The sequence below is a fragment of the Nannospalax galili genome, unplaced genomic scaffold (assembly GCF_000622305.1).
Source record: "Nannospalax galili isolate Female #2095 unplaced genomic scaffold, S.galili_v1.0 scaffold1282, whole genome shotgun sequence".
Classification (NCBI taxonomy): domain Eukaryota; kingdom Metazoa; phylum Chordata; class Mammalia; order Rodentia; family Spalacidae; genus Nannospalax; species Nannospalax galili.
The window spans coordinates 1,629,190-1,654,433 of NW_008348795.1; the positions used below are offsets into that span (position 1 = coordinate 1,629,190).

The 25,244-nt window shown below is 37.9% G+C and overlaps 1 protein-coding gene across 9 annotated transcripts in view; it reads right to left on the reverse strand.

Moving 5' to 3' along the window:
* Dlc1 (DLC1 Rho GTPase activating protein) overlaps positions 1-20,093 on the reverse strand; it is a 441,479-nt gene extending 421,386 nt beyond the window's left edge. For 6 of the 9 annotated variants that reach the window (XM_029569843.1, XM_029569844.1, XM_029569846.1 and 3 more), the window contains exons 1-2: positions 19,056-20,093; positions 2,360-3,507 (exon numbers count right to left, since the gene is read on the reverse strand). In XM_029569843.1, coding sequence (XP_029425703.1) covers positions 2,360-3,382 — 1,023 coding nt within the window. In that variant the 5' untranslated portion in view covers positions 3,383-3,507; positions 19,056-20,093. The remainder of the gene's footprint in view (positions 1-2,359; positions 3,508-19,055) is intronic. The other 3 variants (XM_029569842.1, XM_029569841.1, XM_008846071.3) reach the window with 3 other exon arrangements.
* Positions 20,094-25,244: the final 5,151 nt, after the last annotated feature.

The window sequence follows — 25,244 nt, forward strand, 5'->3', positions numbered from 1 at the left end:
TCACCCTCCACTTGGCTTTTTGAGACAGGGTCTCACTGAACCTGGAGCTCACTGCTTGGCTGACACAGCTGGCCAGCAATCCCCAGAGATCCCACTGTGCCTTGCTCTCCAGTGCTGGACTAACAGGTATGCATTATTCCACCTGGCTTTTTATGTGAGCTCTGGGGATTTGAAATCGGGTCCTCTAGCTTGTGCAGCAAGCACTTTACTGACTAAACCATGTCTCCGGCTCCATATCCCAACTTTATAATGGCTGTATAGCATTTCATACAAAGATAATAATTAAATGCTATATTAATCAAATTTTAGGGCATTTCCTTTTGTTTTTAGTAACATAAAATGCAATGGAAAATATCTCTGTGCATATTGTTCTTATGTGTATGGTTTGTTACCTTTTGGTAAAAATTTAGCATGATTAATTGCCAATCTAAAGGTATCTAACACTCTCTTAGTGACAGATAAAACAGTAACATAGTGCACATTTTAATCTTAAGGATTTCTCGCCTTGCATACTTTAGCTATATAGTAAAATTTGAACCTAAACTTTTGCATTTATCTACTCACTCCAAGGCATGCCACAAAGGTTGTAGTGTCATAGTAAATATTCCAGCAGATAATGCAGCAAGACTTTAGAACGATGAAGCACTTCAAATAGAATATTTGAGTTAGAACTTGTAAATGAGATATAATTACAGCTCTCAAAATGCAACCATGCTATAGCAGCATGCCCAAGAGCACATTCTTTCCAGCATTCCTCCTCTTGATATAAATGTCCAAGTGTGAGCTGATGTTGCAGGAATGTTTAATGTTTCTGTAGGCAATTGGGCCAGATTTGTCTTATTTTAGGGAGCTGTGTCATAGGTTAGTTAATATTTTCTTAGTTCATTATTGCATTTTCTTCAACAGATTTGATAGGATGTATGGAAATTTCTGGAAATGTGACTTGAGCATTCCAAGCATAACAACTTCATGGAGCACTGACATTTTAGTACAACTTACATAAGGAAGATAAAGTTTGCCAGAAACACAAACTATTCTGTCGGCATAGAGTCTGAGCACACTGATTTTGCTATAATGGATTCAGGTTCATTTAAACTAAGTAGTGATCCAGTTTGTTAGCAAAACCACAGGTTATGGAAATCAGAATTTTTTTCACCTTAAAGAGTTGGGAACCAACCGCCCCCCCACCCAGGAGGAAGATAGCTCTAGTTTAAATAGGACTAAAAACATTAGTTTTCTGTTTAGCAGAAATGCAATTATGAATTAAGATTATGTCAGGAGAGGGTAAGAAAATATTTTTATTGCTGCAGTTTTCAGATGTCAGCATTTTTTTTTTCAGTGCCACTTGCTACATGAGAGGGTCAGGTAAAGAAATCATCAATTTATTTAGCACTACATTGTTTGAAAAATGCAAAGGAAGCCTAACATTTTGAACAAGAGCACAGTTCTTACCCACAATGCTCCCCAATGTGTCGTTCATGTGAAAGCTTCCTCAGAAGAATCTCCAGAATTAGTCAAAGGGGTCTTAGCATAAAAAGTTAATATAATGTATTGACCCTTTCTGTCAAAAGTAAAAAAAAAGTTGTGGCAAAGAAAAGATATGATACATCCCCAGATGTAAATGCAGTAGTGTGCCATTTAAAGTCATATCAGCACATCCAGGATAGAGAGGGATGTGTTGCTTTTCAATACACAAAGGTGTTATTTTAAAATATGTTTAAAGATTTATTTTAAATTCTGTGTATGTGTCTGTGTCTGTATGTGGGTATGTGCACATGAGTGCAGGAGCTCACAGAAGCCAGAAGAGGGTATCAGGTCCCCCGGAGCTAGATTTACAGATGGTTATGGGCTACCTGATGTGGGGGCTAGAAACCAAACTTGGGTTCTCTGCAAGAGCACTATGTGCTCTTAACCATGGAGCCATCTTCCTAGCCCCAAAGGGGTCGTTTTTAATATGTGACTGACAATGACTAAACATAATTTTTGAAGGGGGAGAGAAACCAACCTAAATAATTGATTCAAAATTAAATATAATGTACCTTTACTCATAAAAATTAGGTGTCACTCTTCAGAAGGCCTGGAACAATACAATAATGATCTGTGGGGGCCACTGAATTCCAAGGAAAGAAAGCAAAGCTGAATCCCATTTTCAACACAATTCTAACACAACTCTTGCTCTTATTTTGGTGCTTTTTATCATGTGTATAGCTTTTAAATTATAGTAGCTGTATTACATGGTAAAAAAAGCCACAAAAAGCATCTGTGCATTCTTTCAGTTCAGACAAATTAGTGAGTGATGAAAATAAGGATATTTACAAAGATTTGAAAGCCAGATGTTCGACACAGGCAAGCAGCTTACCTTTTTCTTGCGCAGTCTGACTTGGCTGTCTGTGGGCTCCTGGGTGGTCACCGGGTCCTTTAAGTGTAAACACTGCATGCCATCTTCTGTGTTGACCTCGGGAGGGCTTTTGTTTTCATGTTCTGAGAAGCCATTCTTCTCCAGGTCATTTTCTGCTGACTTTCCACTGGGGCAGGAAGGAGGCTGTGGAAGGTGGCTTCCACAATCTGCTTCTAATAATGGCAGCCCTTCGTCTGCACAAGGAGCAGTCAACGACTCATCTTGTCCTACATGGCTGCTGTTTCTTTCTTGTTCCCCCTTAGGGAAGTCAGGTTTTCTTCGTTGTTGAGCGATTACTGCAGAATTAAGCAATTGTTTCTCAGGTGCGAGATCTTTCACATCCCAAGAATCAAATATATTTACTTTGGGCACATCTCTTACTTCACTTAAGCTTCTATCATTACAAATCTCCAAACTTTTATTTATTGCATCAACATCTTTCCTTTCCCTGCTTTTTTCTGCTGGAGACACAATAACTTCCCCCGTCATCCCCCAGGAGTTAAGATTGTCTTGGTTACTTTCTGTGACAGGCAGTGTCTTGATGAAGGAGCCTGCTCCTTCCACACTATGGTGGCTGTCTCTTTCATGTCTTTGGGGAGTTATAATCCGTGTGTCATTGGTAAGGTACACATCAGAATCTGTGTCCTCATCAGAAATGTGCACCAGTGTTTCTGTGCTGGCCTCCAGAGACAGAAACTGCTCTTCCCCTTCTTGACTGTCACTTTCATCCACCTCCTTTGAAATCTGACCCATTGGCCTTCCGGGAAAATCTCTGGGCTCTGACACATGACAGCAGTCTGGTAGGGAAGCACACTTCTCTTTGTGGTCCACATTTAGGCTTGCATCTTTCTCCATACTCGCCTGCAAGCTGTCGGCTACCAGTCCATGATGACATGCTATGTCACACTCATCAGAATTAAAAGGCTGTCCGGTTTTCTGGGTCACATGCTCTTCCCAGCTTCTCTTTCTGATAGCTACAGACATGTCATCATAATGTAATGACAGACACAGAGATACATTCCATATGAGGCTCAAGGAGACTGAACTTGGTGAAAGATGCCTTCAAATTCATGGGCCAAAGAAGAGAGGATGCTCTGTCATTTTGCCACCTGTAGAAAAAATTAAAAAATATGCACTTATGACATATATACGGTATATATACATGGTGATATGTAATGGCAAACAGAGCATCTCATCTAATCTATGCTGTTGAAGCAGAGGTAAGAGATATAATAAAGCCTCTGTTTAATAGCTTTAATCATGTTGTTTAAGAATCAGTCGACTATTAGAAGAAAAATTTACATTTAGTGTTTTTGTCAAAATTATCAATATTAAAAAAAAAACAGTTGATCTGGTTTACTGATGAATAAAGCTATAAATGCCAAGCATTTAAAACTCCATTGAGAATTGAACTATTTGGATTACAATACTTAATAAAAACTGCTGGAAATAGGCCGGGAGTGGTGGTGCACGCCCATAGTCCTAGCAGTTGGGAGGCAGAGGCAGGAGGATCTCTTTGAGATCAAGGCTAGCCTGGTCTACATAGTGAGTTCCAGGACAGCTGGGGCTACAAGGAGACCCTGTCTCAAAAAGAAAAAAAAATTGCTGGAAATAAAACTTGTTGCCCTGGATTGCATGCTTTCCTGGTTTACTTTTGTGAACAAAAGTCATTAAGGAAATCAATTTGCTGTTTGGTTTGAATTGCAACAAAGGCCACAAGGGAACTCCTGCAAAACTTGAGCTACAGAGGCAGGCGGCATGTGCAATGCATTAGTGTGTAACAGATCACATGCTGATCCCAGTGACCAGGATGTATGTACCCCAGGGAGGGACTGAGGAACACAAAATAATCCAGTTCAGCTCAGATTAAGTCACAATTCATGGATAAGAAAGCGTAGCACACATCATTGACAAGGCATCAGTATTGTCGAAACCTAAAAGTATCTTGTAAATGTTCAAAGCTGTCTAGGAAGGGAGCCCATCTTCAAATTAAGGCAGGCTTTTAAGGCACAGGCTCAAATAACGAACGACATTCACTGTCTCCATGGAATTATGGGATTTTTACCTTCATCCATCTCCCCATGTCCTTTACTGTGTATAAACTCTAACTTCCCTCCATAAAATAATTCAAGTGAATTGAAAAGAATATGCGAGCTCATTAAACCATCAGTCCAAACACTCAAGCCTCCTCTTTCATCTGAAAATTTTAGTTCACACTTTTCATTTTAGGACTTGGATCATAAAAGTTTAAGCAAACAAAAAAGGCATTTGTAAGATAAGGTAAGATTATAAGTACTTTATAGTCATCCTTTTGCCTTGAATTTTTCAAACTGGTTAAAGGAAACAAGTTGTATCAGTGTGAAGGTCAACCTTATAAAATTGACTAACTCAAATGTTAATCCACAATGAAAATAAATGGCCAGACTGTGAATGAAAAATCCCATTCAAAGAGCAGATATTTTCAGTTTCTGGGCTGCACAGGAGCTGCCAGCATGTGACATTGCCTTCAGCCATAAACCAAATTAACTGCTGGGCTGGCTTTGGTTCAGTCTTTTGAAAAGGACTCTGACTCCCCACAAAATATTTCAAATTATTCTGACTAAGCGTGTGCTTAAAAGGTAAATAGTCCCACCCTATAAAGATGGGTGAAGTTAAGACACGTACTAGCATTTTGGTACCCTGACCTGACCAAATATCTTTCTGGACACAGTTTGGTTCCCTTAGAGGTCTGTGGCCATCTTTGAAAATGGCCAGCATTCACATTTTCCGTGTTGGCATTAATCTTGTACTAAAAAGGAAAATATAAAGCTTCTGAATTCCATGCATAAGTCATTATGGTGTGGGAGGCTACGGAAAGTGGAAAGCATGCATAGACGCAGGCCAGAAAATTTCTGCTTTCATGGGCAAATTTGGGTTGTAATAGGGTGGGTCTGTTTCAGATGCTTTCTTTTTCTTATTTTTATCCAGTGTAGAAGGAACAGGCTAACCTAACATATGCCAAGTGCTATTACTTTGCCATTCCTAAGCCACATTTATGTTTAGGTTGAGTCTGAATTCTAGGTTCATTTCTTTTACTGAGGACAAATATAGTTCTATGTGTTCTTTGGAAAAAGGAATATGCAATATTTTTTTTCCTTTAAGAGCTTATGGCAGAATTAACTCTTTAACTCAATCTTGGCAAGTATGTAAGTGTTCCTGTTATGTCAAATGACAGTACTACAACAAATTCTGAGATGATCGAATTGCACAAACAGATTGTGAATTAGTTAGGTTCAATATAGTGTTACCTCTGTTCTGATTTCTAATCTAGATGCTTTGGGCATTTTCAAATAATTTTTATTATCAAAACGTTTCCTAATTATCTTTATGGTCACTACTACTTTATTTTAAATAATAAATCCATATTCTGTGGCATGATAGATTTTTTAAATACCCCATCTCCATCATCTTTCCTATATGCACTTCTCATTTGAATTGTTTTTAAAATTCATTAAATCTTCTTATTCAAGAAATTACTGAATATATATATAAGCATTAGGGTATTGTCAGTACATCTGAGCTTACTGGCCTCATTTTCTAAAGCAAAATAGTCTTTCTAAAAACTGAACTCTCCCTATGGAATTCCTCCCCAATTTGCCTTACTTAAAATTACATTTCAAACTATTGACCACTTTTCTGCACATTCATATTACATTTCTTTTCTAATCCTTTTCATGAAGTTTCATTCAAAATGAGCTCATTCTCGGAGGATTTGGATGATGGATCTGGAAAAGTGTGGGTCATTCCAGGGTGCTGATTTTATGAAGTGAATTTCCATAGAGATTTTTTACTTCTGAAATGCATGTGTTCAAACACCAACACATTAGTCTTAGAAGACTCTATTTACTCACAGGTATACAGTGGACCTAGAAAATGTTTGTGAAGTGTTCAAAGCCACTTTCTCTGACATTGGTGCATAAGATGTATAGATAGGAAGTAATTCTGATTTTATTCTTTGGTTTACTTTTATAATGCTGCTTCCTAATGTAAGTATTTTATGGCATACAATTAAACACAATGGAATGTTATGGCATCTAAAAATGAGAACTGGAAGCATTCTGCTTTGAGAATCACTGGCCAATTTGTGATATTAAATAATCATGCTTTATCCATACATCTTGAAATTTGACTTGCCAGGGAGAAGAAGAGCCTTGATTGGTTGTCAGTCTATAACCTGGAAGCAGAAGGCATGAATAAGACCCCCATGGCTGAAACACAGTGTGTAGCAGTCTAGAGTTGACAGCAGCTGAGGCATAGCATTGGTCAGCATTTATATCATGGCTAAAGAATGCCAGACATGATGAGCTCCAGGAATACAAAAATATTCTGTGTTTCTGATTACAACTGCAATTTAATGGAAGAAACTCATGTCAACAAAAACAATGCCATAGCCAAAATATCATTGATAGATACCAATATCATGAAAGGTTTAGCAGGAAGTCAGACTGAGCACCTCCTTGCCTGTCTTCCCTTCCTCCTTCCTTTCTTCTTGAATCGACACCAAAGGCAGGAGATGGTGGGTATGTTAGGTAAATCTTTACAAAATGAAATACTCTCTCGTACATTTTTTGTCTCTGCAGTATCTAAGTCCAATGGTAAGTCTGGTAGTTTCTCACTAGATCGAAGAAATCTTCCTTTCTCTGTGCTTCCAGAGACTTGCTATTCTAGGACACCTCTTTGGGAAAGATAGCAGAGGCAACAGCAAACACTAGAGAATTATTTACAACTTCAAATCTCATTAGTCACCATGGATGGCAATGTAATCTCTCAGGAGCATTTTGGAAAAACTGAGGGGAAATATTTTCAAAGTTCATTGTGTGTGTGTGTGTGTGTGTGTGTGTGTGTGTGTGTGTGTGTGTGTGTGTGTGTGTGCACATGCTAATGGGTCATAATAAATTTCATTATTTTGTGTGTTCATTTAAAATAAATCAGACAACGTGCTGGGAACAGGGGCCACGTCTTTAGATCAAAGAGAATCCGAGTACGCGCTAGGACAAGGAAGAAATATTGACTGTATCCAGAAACATCACTGTGAAATTTCAGAACAGAGGGCAAAAGCAAAGTATCCTAAATATTAAGATAAATAAGAGATTGTGTTTTAGGAAACAGGAGGTAGCATGTTAGACTGCTCAGCATTAATAGTGAAAATAAAACGGCAAGACAGTATGCATTAAAAAATTGGATGGGAATTTTTTTCGACTTTTACAAGGGAATTATACAGGGGATTTTATTTCTTTTGTCAACCTATGTTAAGAAGCTGCTGGAGATATAGATGCTGTAACGAGAAAACCAAGAACTCAATACAAATGTCCATGGAATGTAATTTCTAGGATGGAAATTTATTTAGTAAGTCTTTATAAGAATTGTCCCTAAGAATAATTTTTGAAAAAGAAAGATGTGTATACTAAGAGAAATTTTACGTAGTGATGGACAATTTGGGTGAAGGAATTATTAGTAGCAAGAATAACAAGGAATGTAAGAGGAACCAGTTATAAACGCTAAGAAAAGCAGTTTTATAAGACAGAAAATGCAATCATATATACTATCTGAATAGCCTGCATCTTTATGTGGAGTCAAGATACCACAAATAAATAAATGCTCACTGACAACAAAAACTGGGAAATAACTATTTTGGAGCACAAGGTTTTGTGAGGGGTGGAACTAGAGATATTGGGAAGAATAGCTGTAGAGATAAATCCTCATTTTGTATTGGAGAAAATTAAGTGGTAATGTCTAAAATGGAAAAAAATATTATAAATCTATATATTGTTTAGAAATAATGAGGTAAATATAAAATGTAATAAGCAATATAAACTCAGAATATAAATATAAAAATAATTAATAGAAAATCATTCATAATGTGATTTTTGTTTGCATTTTCTTGAGATAGAAAAAGTCTTACTTATAAATCTTAGAAATATCATTAACTAATAATCTAATCATCAAGAAAACAAATGACCCAATTAAAAGATGGGCTAAAGATCTAAACAGAGAGTTCTCAAAGGAAGAAATAAAGATGGCTAAGAAACATCTTAAAAAGTGTTCAATATCATCAGTAATTAGGGAAATGCAAATTAAAACCACCTTAAGATTTCACCTTACCAAATGCTGGTGAGGATGTGGAGAAAGAGGAACCCTCATTCACTGCTATTGGGATTGCAAACTCATGCAACCCCTATAGAGCTCTTAAAAAACTAAAAATGAACCTACAATATGACCCGGTTATACCACTCCTTGGCATATACCCAAAGAACTCATCTTATTATAGAGGTTCTTGTACAAACACATTTGTTGCTGCTCTTTTCACAATAGCTAAAGAGAGGGAAGCAAGATGTTCCTGCCGGTGCAATAGTGGCATGTCTAGTGTATGTACAACTAGCATATTTTCAATTAACTATAATGCCCACTCCTGGAGATGGAACACACATCTGGTAATGTAGACTAGGCCAAATGCCTGTGGGAGGGGAGGATATAGGCCTCAGTGGGGAATCCACTGCAATTGTTTTGTTAGATGGATGTAATGTACCTGCTAAAGTACTGTCCAGGCATTTGTGTTTATGCCCATAGATTAAGTTATTATAGCAGCCACTGTTTAGATGCTCTTGCTTCTTGCTATTTGTGTTTTTATAGTAGATAGAATCCCCAATGGGCCAAAGCCCAAAGAAAACAGGTGATGCAGAGACCTTCAAGTTCAATGCCTTGTCAAATTGGGAGGAAGATCATCCTACACTTATCACCCCCTCCAAGGTTTAGGGACTTTTGTGGAAGAGGTTGGTGAAAAGAATGTAAGAACTGGAGGAAGGGGTGGAGGGTTAACTGGACCACTATGCTGACAAGCTGTAGTCAAACCTCCTTCCCACACTCATCAAGGAGTCAAGGGGGGGAGTCAGTTGCCCCTCCCACTAATCAGTTGACTTTAGCTGGATATGAGGAAGGGGCTAAGGATATATAAGCCAAGAACTCCATGAGGTACGTCTCTTGCCATTTTGTGGGGCTGTTGGGAAGTCACAGGATCTATATTTGAGTGTGGACTTTCCAGGGCAACCATAAATGCGGGGGTGGATGCCCACTCTTCTCTAAAAAATTAAAGTAAAAAAACCACCCTACGCTCTGTTAGCAAGCCCAATAAACTCATTAGGATTCTCAAAAAAAAAAAAGCTAATGGAAACCTTTATTATTCTAACAAAGTTGACACCATGTTGGCAAATCCTTTGGTCAATATCTTATTCCTATTCCCCCTCCCTTAAACTTCATTGTGCATATTTTTTTATGTAACCTGCTTCAAGTTATTTCTGGAGAAATGTGTAAAAATTGCCTCTCTTTGGAATAATAAAAAAGTTATAAAAAAATCTAATCTAATAAGTTCTAGGCTAATAATTTTAAGATTAAGCCCAGGAGTAAATATGACTTCAGGTTCTCCGCAACATATCTGATGGGGTCAGTTTATTCTCATCGCCCCTTCCCTGAATACCATACTACTCTCTCATAATTACTCAGACAGCACCTCATGCCTTTAACAAGTAAAAGCTGCATTTTGGACATATGAGAAACAAATATCAATGCAGTTTTCAATGAGTTTCTGAGGAATTCATTTATGAATTTCTTTTTCTCCTAACCCTCTTGGTCTTTTCTGAAATTTAGGAAATCATCTTAGCCATAGGTTTTCTGAAATATTATCTGAATAAAAGTTTAAGATTCATGAAACAGAATATCAGTATCATTCAGTCCTTAAATCCAAGGAAAGAGGAGTCTGTCATTGAATCATTCCTCCACTTTTCCTGGGCATGCCATATGCAGTCCTTAGAAAGATGGTACCTCAGTTATTTGTCTCTAAGCTGGGACAAAATACTGACAAAAACAGCTCAAGGAAGGATGGGATTACTTTGGCTCATAATTTGAGAGTATAGTCCATGATGGCAGGGAAGTAAGTCATGGTGGCTGGAGCATGAGGCAGCCATCACATTGCCTCCTTAATAAGGAAGCAGGAGTGATGAATGCCGGTGCCTGGGTCCCTTTTCTCCCTTTGATTTGAGCAGCCAATGGAATGCTGCACCCCAAAGTTAGTGCGGATTTTCCCACCTTAATTAACCTAATCTATACAATCCATTACCGAAATGCCTAGTTGCTTGTTGCCTAGGTGATTCTAGATCCTGTCAAGTTGAAAATATTAACCATCAGAGACAGCAACTTTTAAAAGCATATACCACAGAACAGTGTACAGTCATAGTGAAAAAGGAGAGAGGATTCAAGGAAGCAATCATTTAAAAAATAGGTGTCTTGTCCTGGCCTTTGAGAACACAGATTTTAATGTATATAAAACACATGCATTAGTAGAAAGAAGGGAACATATGATTGACTTCTGGGCTCTGTGTATTTGTGTGTATGTAATTACACATGCAAAACGATAAATAAGTGAATGCAGAATTGACTCGGGATGTTTTAACATAGGTTAAGCCTCCACTTTCACATAGATTCTGCATGTTTAAAAAGGAGCAAGTATTGCAACGTCCTTTTCTCTTCCTACTTTTTACTTACGCTAGATTTTATTCTGGTTTCCTTTGAGGGCTGTGCTATATTGCATAACATCCTGCGTTAATTCTCAGTTATGTTCTAGTTCTGTTACTGCTCTAAACATATACCACAGAACATCGTGCATACTCACAATGAAAAGGAAGTGAAGTCACAAGGGAAGTGATCATTCACTCGAAAGACGATTGCTCTTTTCCTTCTTAAAAGTTCTTTTTTGTAGCGCTCAAGTCAGTTCTCATGATCTACCACTAGGCAGGCGCTCTACAATGAATGACGTCCAGCACTAGACAGTACGTTTTACTGTGCAGTTTTATCAGAAAAAGGGCACCCTTTGTTGTTATATAGTCAGCATCTCATTGGAGGGATGGAGGCACTGGGATCCTGAACATCTTGTGATTTTAAATTTTAATTGTCTTAGTCTAGTTTTAGGGAGTCACATTTGTGAACAGCCCTGCTTCCTGCAGACTTACTGCATTAAATCAGAAAAGTTGAGCATACACCAATCTAGAAAGAGACATAATTGAAATTTACATCAGTCCTTCAATGTACCCACTAATGTCAAAGTTGAGTCTTCATCACAACACGCTAATGTAGAGGCTCAAAAGATTTATTTTCTTGATGAAAGTATCAGAGCACAAATTACCTAGATTATGTACCTCAGGGCACCTAACCAGGGATTAAAAGATGCTTTTCATAGCAATACAGGCAAAATGCTTATGTGCAGTGAGAAAACTTAGGGCAGATAGTATTTTTTCTTAATTCCTTTATGTGAATGTAGAAAAACTAATAACATTTTGAAATGGAATTTCTATGAGTCTCATCAAACCAACTTTCAGCAAAAGAATTAATGCTTTTTCCATAGATATTCATGTTATCTAATCCAAAATAAAGGCATCTGGAATTGGGTTGTAAGAGAGAGAAAACATCAATACAGGATGCAGGAGTTTATCTCCAGATGATCTTTAGCAGGAGTCTATGTCTTACTTAATCTCTGAGTCATTGTCTACCAACTTCTACATGCTTTTGGTATGTACTCAGCATTCCTCTTTATTCTTTAGTAAGAAACATAAACTCTTGGTAAGATTCTTTTTTGGTAAATTCCTCCATAGAGATTAAAATGTTATATATGAAAGAGCTTCCATGTCCTTAAGTTGTCTGGAGATCACCAAAAAGTAACTCCAGTAATTATAAAAATAAACTACCTCTAATAGGTCATCTAGACTACATAAGGCATCACTTTTTTCCAAGAGACACATCCAAATGTCCATCAATTTTGGTTTTCAGAAGAAAAATGAGGTAGGTACACAAGTTAAAAATACCCCTTCATAAAATGAGGATATGTCAGAGCTTTCCCTAAACTGAGATTATTTTTTCACGTTCTTTACTTTCAGAATAGAATTACTCCAGAAATTAAGCAAATTTCAAAATTAACCTTTCAATCTGCTAGAGTCCACTCATCAGAAAAGAACAGGGTGTCACAAAATTGCAAGCTATTGCTTTGGCACTGCCCTATTTTTATCTCCAGGTTCCTAAATAGTATCTAATTTTCTTGAAGGGAGGAGTCCAGATCTGACAACGTTCTGCTTACCACCCACTTTATAACTCAGGGCTAACAGTTTTGCAGATTTTTTTTTTTTACCATTTTCTTAAGATACCCACATGTAATTTGAAGAAATCTTGAAACATTTCATGGTATTTTCCTGCACTCACTAAGACATTTCTGTGGATATAAGAGATCCAGGAATTATTACAGTTGTAGGGGCCAAGCCTGTATCATGGATAGAGAAATTCCTAGATACTTGTGCTTTCTTTGGCTTTCCATACTTTTTCCTTTACAATGTACACAGGCTTCTTAATAGCAGTGTTCCATACTAGGTAGACACAGGGGCATTATGAACCACACAGTGCCTTAGTCAAGTTTTGAAAATAAATTCATTAAATAATGATCATTTTACCATGGTATCTTTTCAATAGTATCTCTTATAACTGGTAAAAGCATTGTTTTTATCCATGCCTTGTTTCAGATGGAATTTTTCATACAACAGGGACAGTGTTAGAAAGTTGGCTGCCCTTCCCACTCCTCGTTGGATAGCATAGTGTGATTGACATGTGGTTTTGCCTCTTTATAAAAAGATATTTCTATCCAACAAAGGGCATGGGTTATAATGATTTATCATCATTATAGTGAGATGTGACTTTGCTTTAAGTGGTCACTTTATTTTTAGCTTTGTTATCATTTCTAAGAACTCTCTACCAATAGAAATAGTGATCATTCAGTGTAAGTAGAGATATGGTGCATACAGCACCTGACACAGGTGTTTGGACAGGAAAGGTGACAATGGAAACAGAGCTTTGAGCTGTCCTTCAGCACAATGATCACTGAAATCAAGAAGAAATTATTGGGAATTTAGCTCCTTTGTCAGCTCAGTATCCTACTAGGAGCCAACACTTTGTTTATCAACTTTTATCTTTTATGCATAATATAATTTCATCTTATTTTGTTATTTGTGAATATACATCTGTGCCTTTTTTAATCAGTGAAAGTTCTGTGTAACTAAGTAATATTAAGAGCATTGGGAACTTTGATAAAGGCTGGGTGTGGTGGCACACACCTTAAATCCCAGCACTTGGGAAGCAGAGTCAGAAAGATCTCTGTGAAATCTAGTACAGCCTGGTCTACACAGCAAGTTCCAGGAGCTACAGGGAGACCCTGTCTCAAGAAAATAAAAGGAAGAAGAAGGAGGAGGAAGAAGAGGAGGAGGAGAAAGAGGAGGAGGAGGAAAACAAAGCAAAGAAACTTTCATGATAATGAAAACAGTAACTGTAAAAGTTTCAATTTGGGACTGGAGAGAAGGCTCAGCGATTAAGAGCACTTACTGCTCTTGCAGAGGACCCAGGTTCGATTCCCAGCACCCATATGGTGGCTACGAACTGTCTTTAACTCCAGTTCCAGGGGAATCTGAAGCCTTCTTCTGACCATGGCATTGCACGACACAGGTGCACTCATATACATGCAGGTAATATACACATACACATAAAATAAAAATAATAAATAAAATATATTTTTTAAAATGTTCAATTTATCAAACATGCAAAACAGATAAAATAGATCAGGCAGTCTATTGGGAATGTTAGTAATAATATAATTATCCTACAAAATAATACTATCATTGCTCAGTTTTATAAAGAAAAACTCTGACAGAAGCTATGTGTCTAGCTAAATGTCAAATATCTTTCAGTAAGCAGGAATAATTTCTCTCTCTCTCTCTCTCTCTCTCTCTCTCTCCCCACCCCTCGGCTGGTTGGCTGTGTGTGAAGGCAAGGTATCTGTTGAAAATCTGTTTTGGGCCCTGGAAATTTAGACTGTTTACCTAAATTCCTTGCACCTTAGTTTCCTTATATCTATAAAGAAAATTGTGGAAAAAATGAGAAGAAAATAATAGTTAGTGAAAAAATAATGATTAAATAAATTAGGTAGAGCACTTATCTCAAACACTCATTAGAGCTAAGATGCTAAGTGATGCCCCCAGGAGGAATGGGGGAGGAGGAGGGCAGAAAGGAGGCGGGGGGGGGGGGGAGAAATCATAAGAACTCCTTTAGCTGATCTCAATTGCAAAATCAAAACTGAATATAAATTAAAATTAGCCTTGCCTGCTTGTATTATTTCAATACTGATGTGTGATTAGATCAACATGTGAATCACGATGATTCCAGTCAAGGAGCATCAGGTGCAGAGGTGAAACCAGAGCCAGTGCTGTGCTGTGTTGTGATGCTTCATTGTGCCTCCCCACTGAAACTGTGGGAAATCCGCTGGCTCGCCTCACACTGGCCTCCTATAAGTTTTCCTTTCAAAGTATTTCTGGAGGCTTGTGTTTCTGGTTGTTAATGATTTGTAATGTCATCTTATAAGAGTGTTATTAACCCCTGGCCTCAGCTTCTGATGACTTTTGCCAACCACTTACTTTTCTTTCCTTTTAACAAGTATTAGTATATTATTACAGGATGTCTGGAAAAGAGAATAAAAGTCCAACTCCCACCTACTAATCTTCTTTAATCCTGCTTTCCTCTTCTTCCCTCTTTCTTACGCCCATCCATTCCACAAAAATTTGTTGACAAACAGGAATTGATAAATTTTTAAAAAGTATTTTATTTATAACTTTGATTTTATTTTGTGTGTATGAGTGTATTGTCTGAATGTGTGTAAATGCACCTGTGTAATGCAATAACTGTGGAGGTCAGAAGAGGGCATCGGATTCCCTGGAACTGGTGTGGGTGCTGGGAATTGAATCCCAGTCCTTTGTAAGAGCACTATGTGCTCTTAACCACTGAGCCATCTCTCAGCCCCATGGAATTGATGATTCTTAATATGTTAGAGTGATGTTATTTGCTGGGAATGAAAATAAACATCAATCAAATTTCTAAGCTTTCCCTTCAATCTTTCTATTTTTTCTCATTTCCATTAGCAGCTCTGGTTTTCTCTTTGATTTACCTGAATTGCATACTAAAGCATTTTGGTATTTTAATATCATATGAAGATAATCTTTTTCACATGAAACCAGCTGCAATTGCCCTTCACACTCATTCATCTCAACTGTGGGAATGTTCATATGAACGTCAGTAGCTCCTTTAAGTTAAAATTTGACTCTTTTGCACTTGATTCTTTGTCTTCATCTCAAGGTCACTAACATTAACACCCTATAATCCACTGAATGAGACTAATCTCTTTCAAGCCATATTTTGATGCCTATAATTTGCCTTAATTTTTAAACTTCCTTTAAAACTAAGCCTTTGTACATTCCCAATCTCTAAGTGGATTGGTACTTTCAAGGTGGAAGAGATCCACAGAAGTAAACTCTAACATCACCTCAAAGCCAATCATGAGGAACACCCCTCTGTAAGCCTGCTTGGTTTGGGTTGTGTCTTTACAGAACCTGTTCCCATATACAATTATTGATAGTTCTTGATTATGATAATAAAATCCCTGATTCAGCTATGGGTCATTTGTTGTTTGAAAACTTGCTATATTAAAATGGTTTTAGAAAGATTGTTCTCATTACAAGATAATACTGATATCAATTCTTTTATTTTCCAAGAAGAACCAGATAAAAATAGAAGACAACATGTAAATAACCTATTTCAGATCTACTTTAAAATATTTTAATTTTTTTATTTTATGTATATGAGTGTATTGTCTGCACATATGTAAGTGCCCCAGTGTCATGCAATACCCAAGGAGGTCATAAGAGGGCATCAGATTTCTCTGGAACTGAGGTTACAGATGGTTTTTAGCTGTTATGTAGGTGCTGGGAACCGAACCTCGGTCGTCTGCAAGAGCAGTCAATGCTCTTAACTGCTGAGCCATCTCTCCAGCCCCCTCAGATCCATTTTAAACCTATAAATCCAATCTTCTCTAAATAAGATTTCACTGGACCCTAAGCATCAGCAGTAAGATGTGCAGCAATGACAAGTTTGAAGAGGTCTAAAAAATATCTTTTTAATAATGATAATGTCATTAAGAAGAAAGAGACAAGCAGTGCACCTTCTTCTACTGGATGCCATTGATTACACTGCAAGTTGTTTAGGCTGTGTTGCAATGTGGCATGGCGGCTGGAAGAGTATTGAATATTTCAAGTGTTAATATCAGGAAACTCCACTTGGTTCACTACAACGCCAATTTTAAAACCCAAGCAGCACCATGATACACAGTCTAAGGAAAGGGCATCCATTAAAAGTAGAATACATTCATTTTATGAGAAACGCATTTGCCTGGAAAGCACACTGCTGCAGAACACACGGCAGCATGTGTTGTCATACATGATGCATGATACTGAAGAACTAGCCAACTCTCCCATTTCCTGCTGCACTGCTCACTCCTTTACTTCTATATGTACAAGAGCATCACTAAAGGGCCCCACAGAAGCCTTAGAGTAGATGCAGTTAGAAAGGTTGAAAACAAGTCGAAGAGGGAAGATGGAATGAACTGGGATCATTCGATCAGAAATGTGCACCTGTATTTTTATATGGACGTGGAGACCGTTTGACCTAGAACTGAAAACAGGTTAAGCAATAGAGATTTAGTTCAGATGGTAGAAAGACTCATGAACTTCCTGAGGCAATTACAGTGGAGAGTTGTAAAATTACGTCTGAAAGTCACTAGTTGGAATAGTTTTTAATTGTACCATTTGAATATAAGGCTACAACGTGGAGCAAGATCCTCTCTAGGTCTATTCTCTTGAAGGAAAAAAAAAAAACACTACTTTTGAATAAGTATCATGATAGTATATTGATCGATTTGCTTGGCATAAACATAAAACTGAACAAAACAGTCATAAAACAAGTAACTTCCTTTAATATCTTAGTTTAAAGCATAAGATACTCTAAGGAAAATTATTGCCTGTGAGGAAATGGTATTAGTGAATTTGATTTATTTTAAAGAAGAACTCTATCTTTCTTTCTGAAAAGTATCCTCCTACTGTGTGGGAATAGTCATACATTACTGTGCATAGCTATTAGTTAAGAGTGAAACTGTGCAGTATAAGGACTGTAAATCGTGAGGAAGGTTGTTGTGGTTTCATGGTCCTCGCCTACTAGCCAGCAGTGTGACCTTGGACGAGTCACTTTCAAATGCTGCTATTCCTCAGCTTCCTCCTTGGCAATCTCAGACAATGCCAGGAATGGTGATCTGTGTTCTTCCCTTCCCTAGCATTCTATCTAGAAATTTCATTAAACAGTAGTTTAGACATGCCAGAATTCCTCCTTTTTGGTGGCACTGGATTGAACCCAGGGCCTTGCTCATTTAAGTGCTCTAGCACTGAGCTATATTCTTAAGCCCCCTCAATTTCAGTTCTAACATATTATAAATGAGGACTTTTCCCCATACGTTAAAAGCCTTAAAATTTAAACTGTCAGTGATCGTGCAAAAACTCTAATATAAGCCTAGAAATTAAGAATTATCTAACATAGCAGACAATCATCTTGTACTTCATAAAAGTTTGCAATTAAAATCCTTATTTTTGATTTCTTATGATCCGACTATCAAAACTGCTCTTTATCTTTCACTTGGTAAGTTTTGTGTTTGGATGACAGGTTTGGAAATGTATAAGAATATTTTCTGTATGTATTCTTCCATATTACCTCTAAAACTGATTTCGTTCTAAATATTTCTAAAGATAGCATCATGTTTTATATCATAAATTTATGCTATTTCACATTATTAAATTCATTTATTCATGGGTCACACATTTAAACATTAAGACACTAAAAAGATTAACTCTTGGAGAAAATATAATTTTATAATGGCACAAAACAGAGACGTCCATCAGTTTTCACATGACTGTTGAGATCTGGCTATCTTAGCGTAGTAACTAGTGACACTGTCATTAAATTACTTCAATTACTCAAAATCTTCACCTCACATATGATTTGAGCAGTGAATCCAGGAAATTTGACATAAATAAAAAACAATGCTGATATTAAAATTTCAAAGCTGAAATCAAATCAAATACGTTGAGAGAGAATTTGTAGATTTGTAAATGTTTACTTCTCTAAAAAAGTGAAAAATTTAAGACATACATTAGCAATGGGACATGAGATTGAAACTCGTTTGGGACAATATCAAAGAAGCTGATCTTCATAGCTTTAAATAAGACACAAAATATCCTTTGGAGTCTCCTTATTAAGAAAAAAATAACTTTAATGTTACGTTTGCTTCCTGCTTTAAAAAAAAATAGAAGAATTCTCTCACATCATACTTCCATGTGAGAAGATGCATTTGTTTCATGTTAAGCTGTGTAAAAGGAGCACAGAACATTATAGATATACTTGTAAATAGGTTCAGAATAAAAAAGAACCACAATAAAATGTTTCTTTACGAAGAAAAAGAGTCAAAGCTCCATGGAGCCTATTTTAGAAATGATATTTTGCTGAAGAGATTTGACTCACAGCTTTTCTACTCACTAAAGGTTTCCCTCTTCTGATTTCAAGGCTCTGAAACCGGGGCAGTCACCCACTGGGTGCAAGATGCTAGCATTTCCCGTACTCTGCCTCTGCAATGACACCGCCAAGCTTTAAGACAGCCCGAGCCTCTTACCTAGAGCCGGAGTCGCTGTGCGGCCAAGGCATGACATTGCTCTCAAGCTGGGCTAGAAGTCCATCTGTCCGTTAGCGTCTCCAGAATCTAAGTTCTCATCTTGTGGCTGAGGTCACGGCTCTATTCTAAGCAGTTTTCCTTTAAGCAGTGTGTGATTCTAACAAAAACACTCTCTGCAGCTGGAGGGAGCCTCCTAAAGCCGGATCCTGTCAAGGCGTTCCTGGTGACTTCTGTCTGCTTTATGCACACTGGTGTTTTGCGAGAGGGGCCTCCACCAGCAGGCCCAGATCGCCTGGAAAGTATTTCCTGCCTCTGAGAAGTTTGCATGTGAGAAAACTGCACGAAGTCGAGGGGAGGGGGAGAGAGCAGAGCTGCCCAGGCGTTGAAGGAGCTCTGATTTTACACAGAACTGAAGTGAGTTTGTCAAAGCTCTTGAGATGATTAGCCTGCGTCATAAAGTCCTAGAGCTCTTCCTATCCCACACTGCTCATGGAAAACGAGGAAGGAAGAAAGCGCCGCTCCCCCTCACAGCCTCCCACTGGATTCAATGTATAGAAAAACACTTCTGCTAGCTCTGTCCCACCAGTTCTTTGAGAAAGATGAATTCAGTTTTAATACCGTAATTCTTCTAAAGTTTAGAACTTTCTAAAAAGCATTACTTAAAATTTAAAACGTTGGCGCCTTACATCCTGAACCTGAGAAAATGTGTAGTAAAATGCCAAGAATCTAGGAAGTAAAGCGTTTTCTTCAAGTCCTCTTCGATGCCCAGAATTCTTCACAGAATATAGTTGTTTGTGTTACAGCACATGCAGCCTTACCTCCAGATGGGCTCTTCCAGCTACAGAAAGCCAAGGCTGTGAAGGCAGAAGTCAGACTCCATCTTGATCATGTTAGAGTCCTGCTGACATTAAACACTTGCAGCAGCTTCCATCCTGCATGGAGGAGTCCCTCAATCACATCTCTAAAGCGGCTAGCAGTGTGCACATCCTTCCCCAGACGCACATTTTGTGAACTCTCTCTCATTTGTTTATCTTTTCTGCTTTCTGTGCCTCCACTGAATGACTTCCTCCTGGCTGCTCCAGGCTGGGAACTTGGACTACCATTTGGTTTTGATTAAAACCAGACAGTCAACTCTGGAGAATTTTGGGAATAAGCTAATGGAAACTGTGAGCATGGCTTTAATTAGTGCATCAATTAATAATAGATGTTCGCTCATCTTAGAATAAGATGTCACAAATGCAGACCTCAAATCATTTCTGGAAAGAATTCATACCAATGCTCTTTCCTTTATGAGCCAGAATTCCCCTTAGGGAAAGTGGAAGGAAAGAAAGGGCTGTGGCCCTGAGACATCCAGGTTGTGGCCAGGCCAGTGGGACAGCTTCACTGTTTATACCAGAGAAGGAAACAGCATCTGACTTTATCACATTTGGGTGAAGTTGCTCAGTAGTGGGTCTTCCCTTCTGTAGTTACATTCCAAGGATTCATTCTATGGCTCTCTAGGACAACCAGTTTTTTGGTTCCCCCCCACACAGTGATTGGTGATTGAATGCATGTAATTATTGGGTCTATGTGAGAGTTGTAAAATTCTAGCTTGACAATATTGGGAAATGTAAGAATAATTCCAATTCTGATGGGGAAAATACAGAGGTACAGGAAGTATTAAGCCTGTTGTCCAAACATCTTTCCTCTTACCTGAAATTGTACCATATATTCTCAGGTGGTCTTAATTTCTACAGAGGCAGGCAGATCCTCCCATAACAGAGGAGCCATCTTTTATTTCATCTTTTATTTCTCCCTGTGCAGGTGATCACCCAATGAAGCATGATGTCAGAGGTCTGCAGCTTTTCTTATTGGATAACTGGAATCTCCCCATAGCAATGTAAAACACGGTTTAGAGAGGAGTCAAAGCACAAGGACTTATGCTATGCATGAACTGAAAATGAGCAGCATCTAATAGAAATGGTCTGGCAGAGGGCTGCAATGCTACCTGGGAAGCAGATCAGGAGTTCAAGGCCAGCCTGAATTACATAGTAAGACCCTGTTAAAAACAAATAAAGAGACTGGAGAGATAGCTCAGTCAGTAAAGTGCTGGCCACACAAGTGCCAGGACTGGAGTTCAAACCCCAGACCCAGAAAAAAATTGTTGTGCATGGGGCTAGAGAGATGGCTCAGCGCTTAAGAGCACTGACTGCTCTTGCAGAGGACCGAGGTTTGATTCCCAGCACCCACATGGAGGCTACAAACCGACCTTACCTCCAGTTCCAGGGAAATCTGACACCCTCATCTGACCTCCGCAGCATTGCAAGACACAGGTGCACTCACATACATGCAGGCAATACACTCATACACATAAAAATAAAAATAATAAATATATTTTTAAAAATTGTTGTGCATGATAGTACATGCCTATAAATCCAAAGCTGAGGAGGCAGAGAAAGGAAGATCCCTGGGGCTCACTGCCTGCCCAGCCTAGCTTACTTGGTGAGTTCAAGGCCAGTGATAGAGCCTGTCTCAAAGTAAAGGTGCTGATACCCGAAGAATGATACCGAAGTTGAGCTCTGACCTTCGCACATGTACCCACACACATGTACACACACATGCACACATAGATACACAAAATAAAATAAGATTAAATGAATGCCTAAAATGCCCCTAAATACAACATGTTGGCAGAAAGATTTAAAAGATTTATATGAAAACCTTGCTAATTAAAAAAATTATTGTATCGATTCCTTAAATTAAATTCTCAATCATACAAAAGATGGAAATTCAGTCACAGTCATCTATTCTGTTTTTCTTCTTTTTTCCAGTACTAAATGTTGAACCGAGGCACTCACAGTAGGCAGGCACCCTACCACTGAGTGATACGCCCAGCCTGTAATTCATTCTTTGTCTTCATATTCAAGTCCTTACAGTTACTCATTTCCCCAATATTCTTTGTATTTTCATTTTACAAACTAGGCAGTAATTTTCTCCCAGTCAGTGGTCATGTCTATACGGGAGCCGAGTTCCTCTAAGTTCTGCACTTTATTTTTTTCTCCATGAACTACCTCCCTGATGTCCACTAATTACTGTGTGAAATTAAGAAAACTTCTTAAATATTCAGTGTTTCAGATCTTCTTTAAAAATAGCAACAATTCCTTATTACTCATAAATTAGAAAGCAGGATCGAGTTTAGGTGCACATGCATTTGTGTGTATATTTGTTTCCCTAAGGAAAAGACTGGAGCAGAATGGAATGAGGAGCCATAGAACAGCTTTCCTAAAATAGCCTGTGTGTCTCTATCTCCAGCTCTGTCTCTGCCTCTGGTCCTGCTGTGTGTTGGCTGCTCAGTGTCTGAGTTCAAGAGCATCTCACTGGGCATCTTACCAAGTCTCCTCAGAGTTCCATAACTTCAGGAACTTCACCATCACATGGTTCTCTTAGCTTTGACCTGAGAAGACCCCAAAACCTGCTCAGTGCACTAACAGAATTCCTGCTTAGCTATCTGCCCACTCTTCTTAGTTTCTCTCTAGCATTCTCCTCTCTAAACACACACACACACACACACACACACACACACACACACACATGCACACACACACGAGGATCTTGTTTTCTTTGTATTAAAAGCATTACTTGCCAAATCTTTAATCAGGCATATTTACTTTTCATCTTTAGTTGCCAAACTTTAAACAAGTCTCAGAACTTATGTTTTACCAAAGATGCATCTGAAGGCAATGAGATAACTTTCTAAAGATTCAACACTGCATTAAGCTCAAAGAAGGGCTTTTAAATACTTGCCCCTTCTTTTCTTCTGCTTACAAATCTGAACACCTTACTCTCTTAAATGTTTGTCTGTTTCGCTATACTAGTCAGTTTAAAAAGTATGGCACAAGGGGCACTTAAGAACTTAAAAGTAGAACATCAGATTTGGTATCTGGCACCACAAGTAGCAACTGTTTCCCTGTGCAAACTCCTAAATGCTATGGCTAGTGTTAATTATCAACTTGGCAGAGCCTAGAATCATCTAGGAGGTGGGACTCTGGACGTGACTGTGGGAGATTGTCTTGTTGATATTAATTGGTGTGGGATGACTCATCTTAATTATGGACAAGAACATTCTCTGGGTGGGAAATCCTGGACTGTATACAACAGTGAGCAGATAACTAGAAAGCTAACCCTCCTTGCTCTCTATTTCTTGTCTACAGGTGCAATGTGACCAGTGTTTAAAGCACCTGCTGTCTTTACTTCCATGATGGAAAATATCTTGAACTCTGAACTAAAATAAACCCTTTCTCCTTTAAGTTGCATTTACCAGGGTATTTTATCACAGCAGTATTTAAAGACTATAAGATATTTAAGTCTGTGCATAACTTACTATGAGCCTCTGTAACTAGGGCTTTCAAATTTCTGAAAGCCAGTCTTTGTAGAGCCTTGAGGCTTTGTGACTGGTGTAGCATTCATTTATTGGTAGCTAGAATTATTTCTACTGTTTAAAGTATCTATTTTGATCACTATATCTCTGTTTGAGGGCATTTTTAGAGTCCCTGTCTTTCAAACTCCAAGTTACATATGTATATTTTGAACAATTCTATTGGTGGATCAGTTGTGTATTTTTTGAGAACAGAAAAACGAAAAGTTACTTTAAATATCAACTCCCTTGATAGGCCATCATCTATGAGGTTTTCTTATCCAGCTACTTCATTTTATTTGCATTCTATCCCTCAGTTCCTCTGGGTGTGTTTGTTACTTTTAGCACTTCTCATATGTATTATTATTATTATTATTATTATTATTTTAGAGACAGGATGTCCCTATAGCCCAAGCTAGCCTAGAACTTCTTTTGTAGGCCAGGCTAGCTTCTATCTCACTGAAGCCTGCATGCCTCTGCCTTCTGACTCTTGGGATAAAAGACATGCACTATTACGCATGCATATATGTATTTTAACAGTTTTACTGACATGTAACTGGCACACAATAGACATACTTAAAATCTGCAGTTGGACTGGCCTTTGACCTCATGTACATATGATAACACCACAAACAGAATATGTCACCTCTGAGTTTCTTCATGTCTGTCCGTCACACTTCCCTTGGGCTCCTTTGAGTCCCTTTGCTTCCAGTCAAGAGTCCTCTAGCCTCTGTCACTTCAGATCAATTTATGTGATTTCACCTACACATATTTCTGACTTCTTTGACTTAGCATAATTATTTTCAAACCCATCTTGTTATTGTCTTATTACATTAGGTCCACTTATTTTGATTATTACATAGTACTCCAATGCACGGGCATATCGCTATTTAACTATTCATCTGTTGATGGACACTTGGGAGAGCTACACTAGGACTGCTGTGGATATCCATGTACAAGTAACTGTAGCCATAGTTTCTTTTGAAAGCATCTAGGAATGAACAGTTGGAACTTTAATTGGCCTATTTTTAACTTATTCAGAAATTTCAAAACTATATTCTAAAGTAGATACACCAAATTTTATTTACTTCAGAAGTCTCTGAGAATTTTTGTTGTTCAGAATGAATGGCAGTACTGGACATGTAAGTCTTTCTGATTCTAGCCATTGTAGTAGATGTGTAGTTATGTGCCACTTTGTGGTTTAATTTGCATTTTCTAATGATCATTAATTCTGAATATTTTTTGTTTAATTGTTATCATCCCAAGTTTCTATGTCACATGTGTAAGGTCATGTGCTTTTCTGTGTTTCTTTGATGTTCCAAAACTTTTGTTGATTTTTGACGTTTGGATTGTTGTTTTCGTCACTGAGCTGTGAGAGATCTTTGAGTATTTTATATGCAAGTACTTTGTCAGATTGATAATCTGCACACATTTCACCCAATGTAGCTTGTCCTTTCCCTTGGAGAGCTGAAATTCTTGATTGTGATAATTTAAATAATTAAGTTATTTTTTATCTTCTATAGATGGCTTTTGCTTCCACAGCAAAGAAATCTGCTTAACTTAAGGTAACAAAGATTTATAGTTTATGTAAGGGATTTTTAGTATGTGCAGTTTCCTGAGACAGGTCTCACTGTGTAGAACAGGCTGGCCTTGAACTCAAAGAGATCCGCAAACCTCTGCCTCTCAAATGCTAAGATGAAAAATGTGTACTCCTGGACTTTTGCTAGGAATTTTATGGTTTAGGTTTTATGGGCCTAAGTTCTTCTATTAAAAATATATATGGGTATCAACTTGTT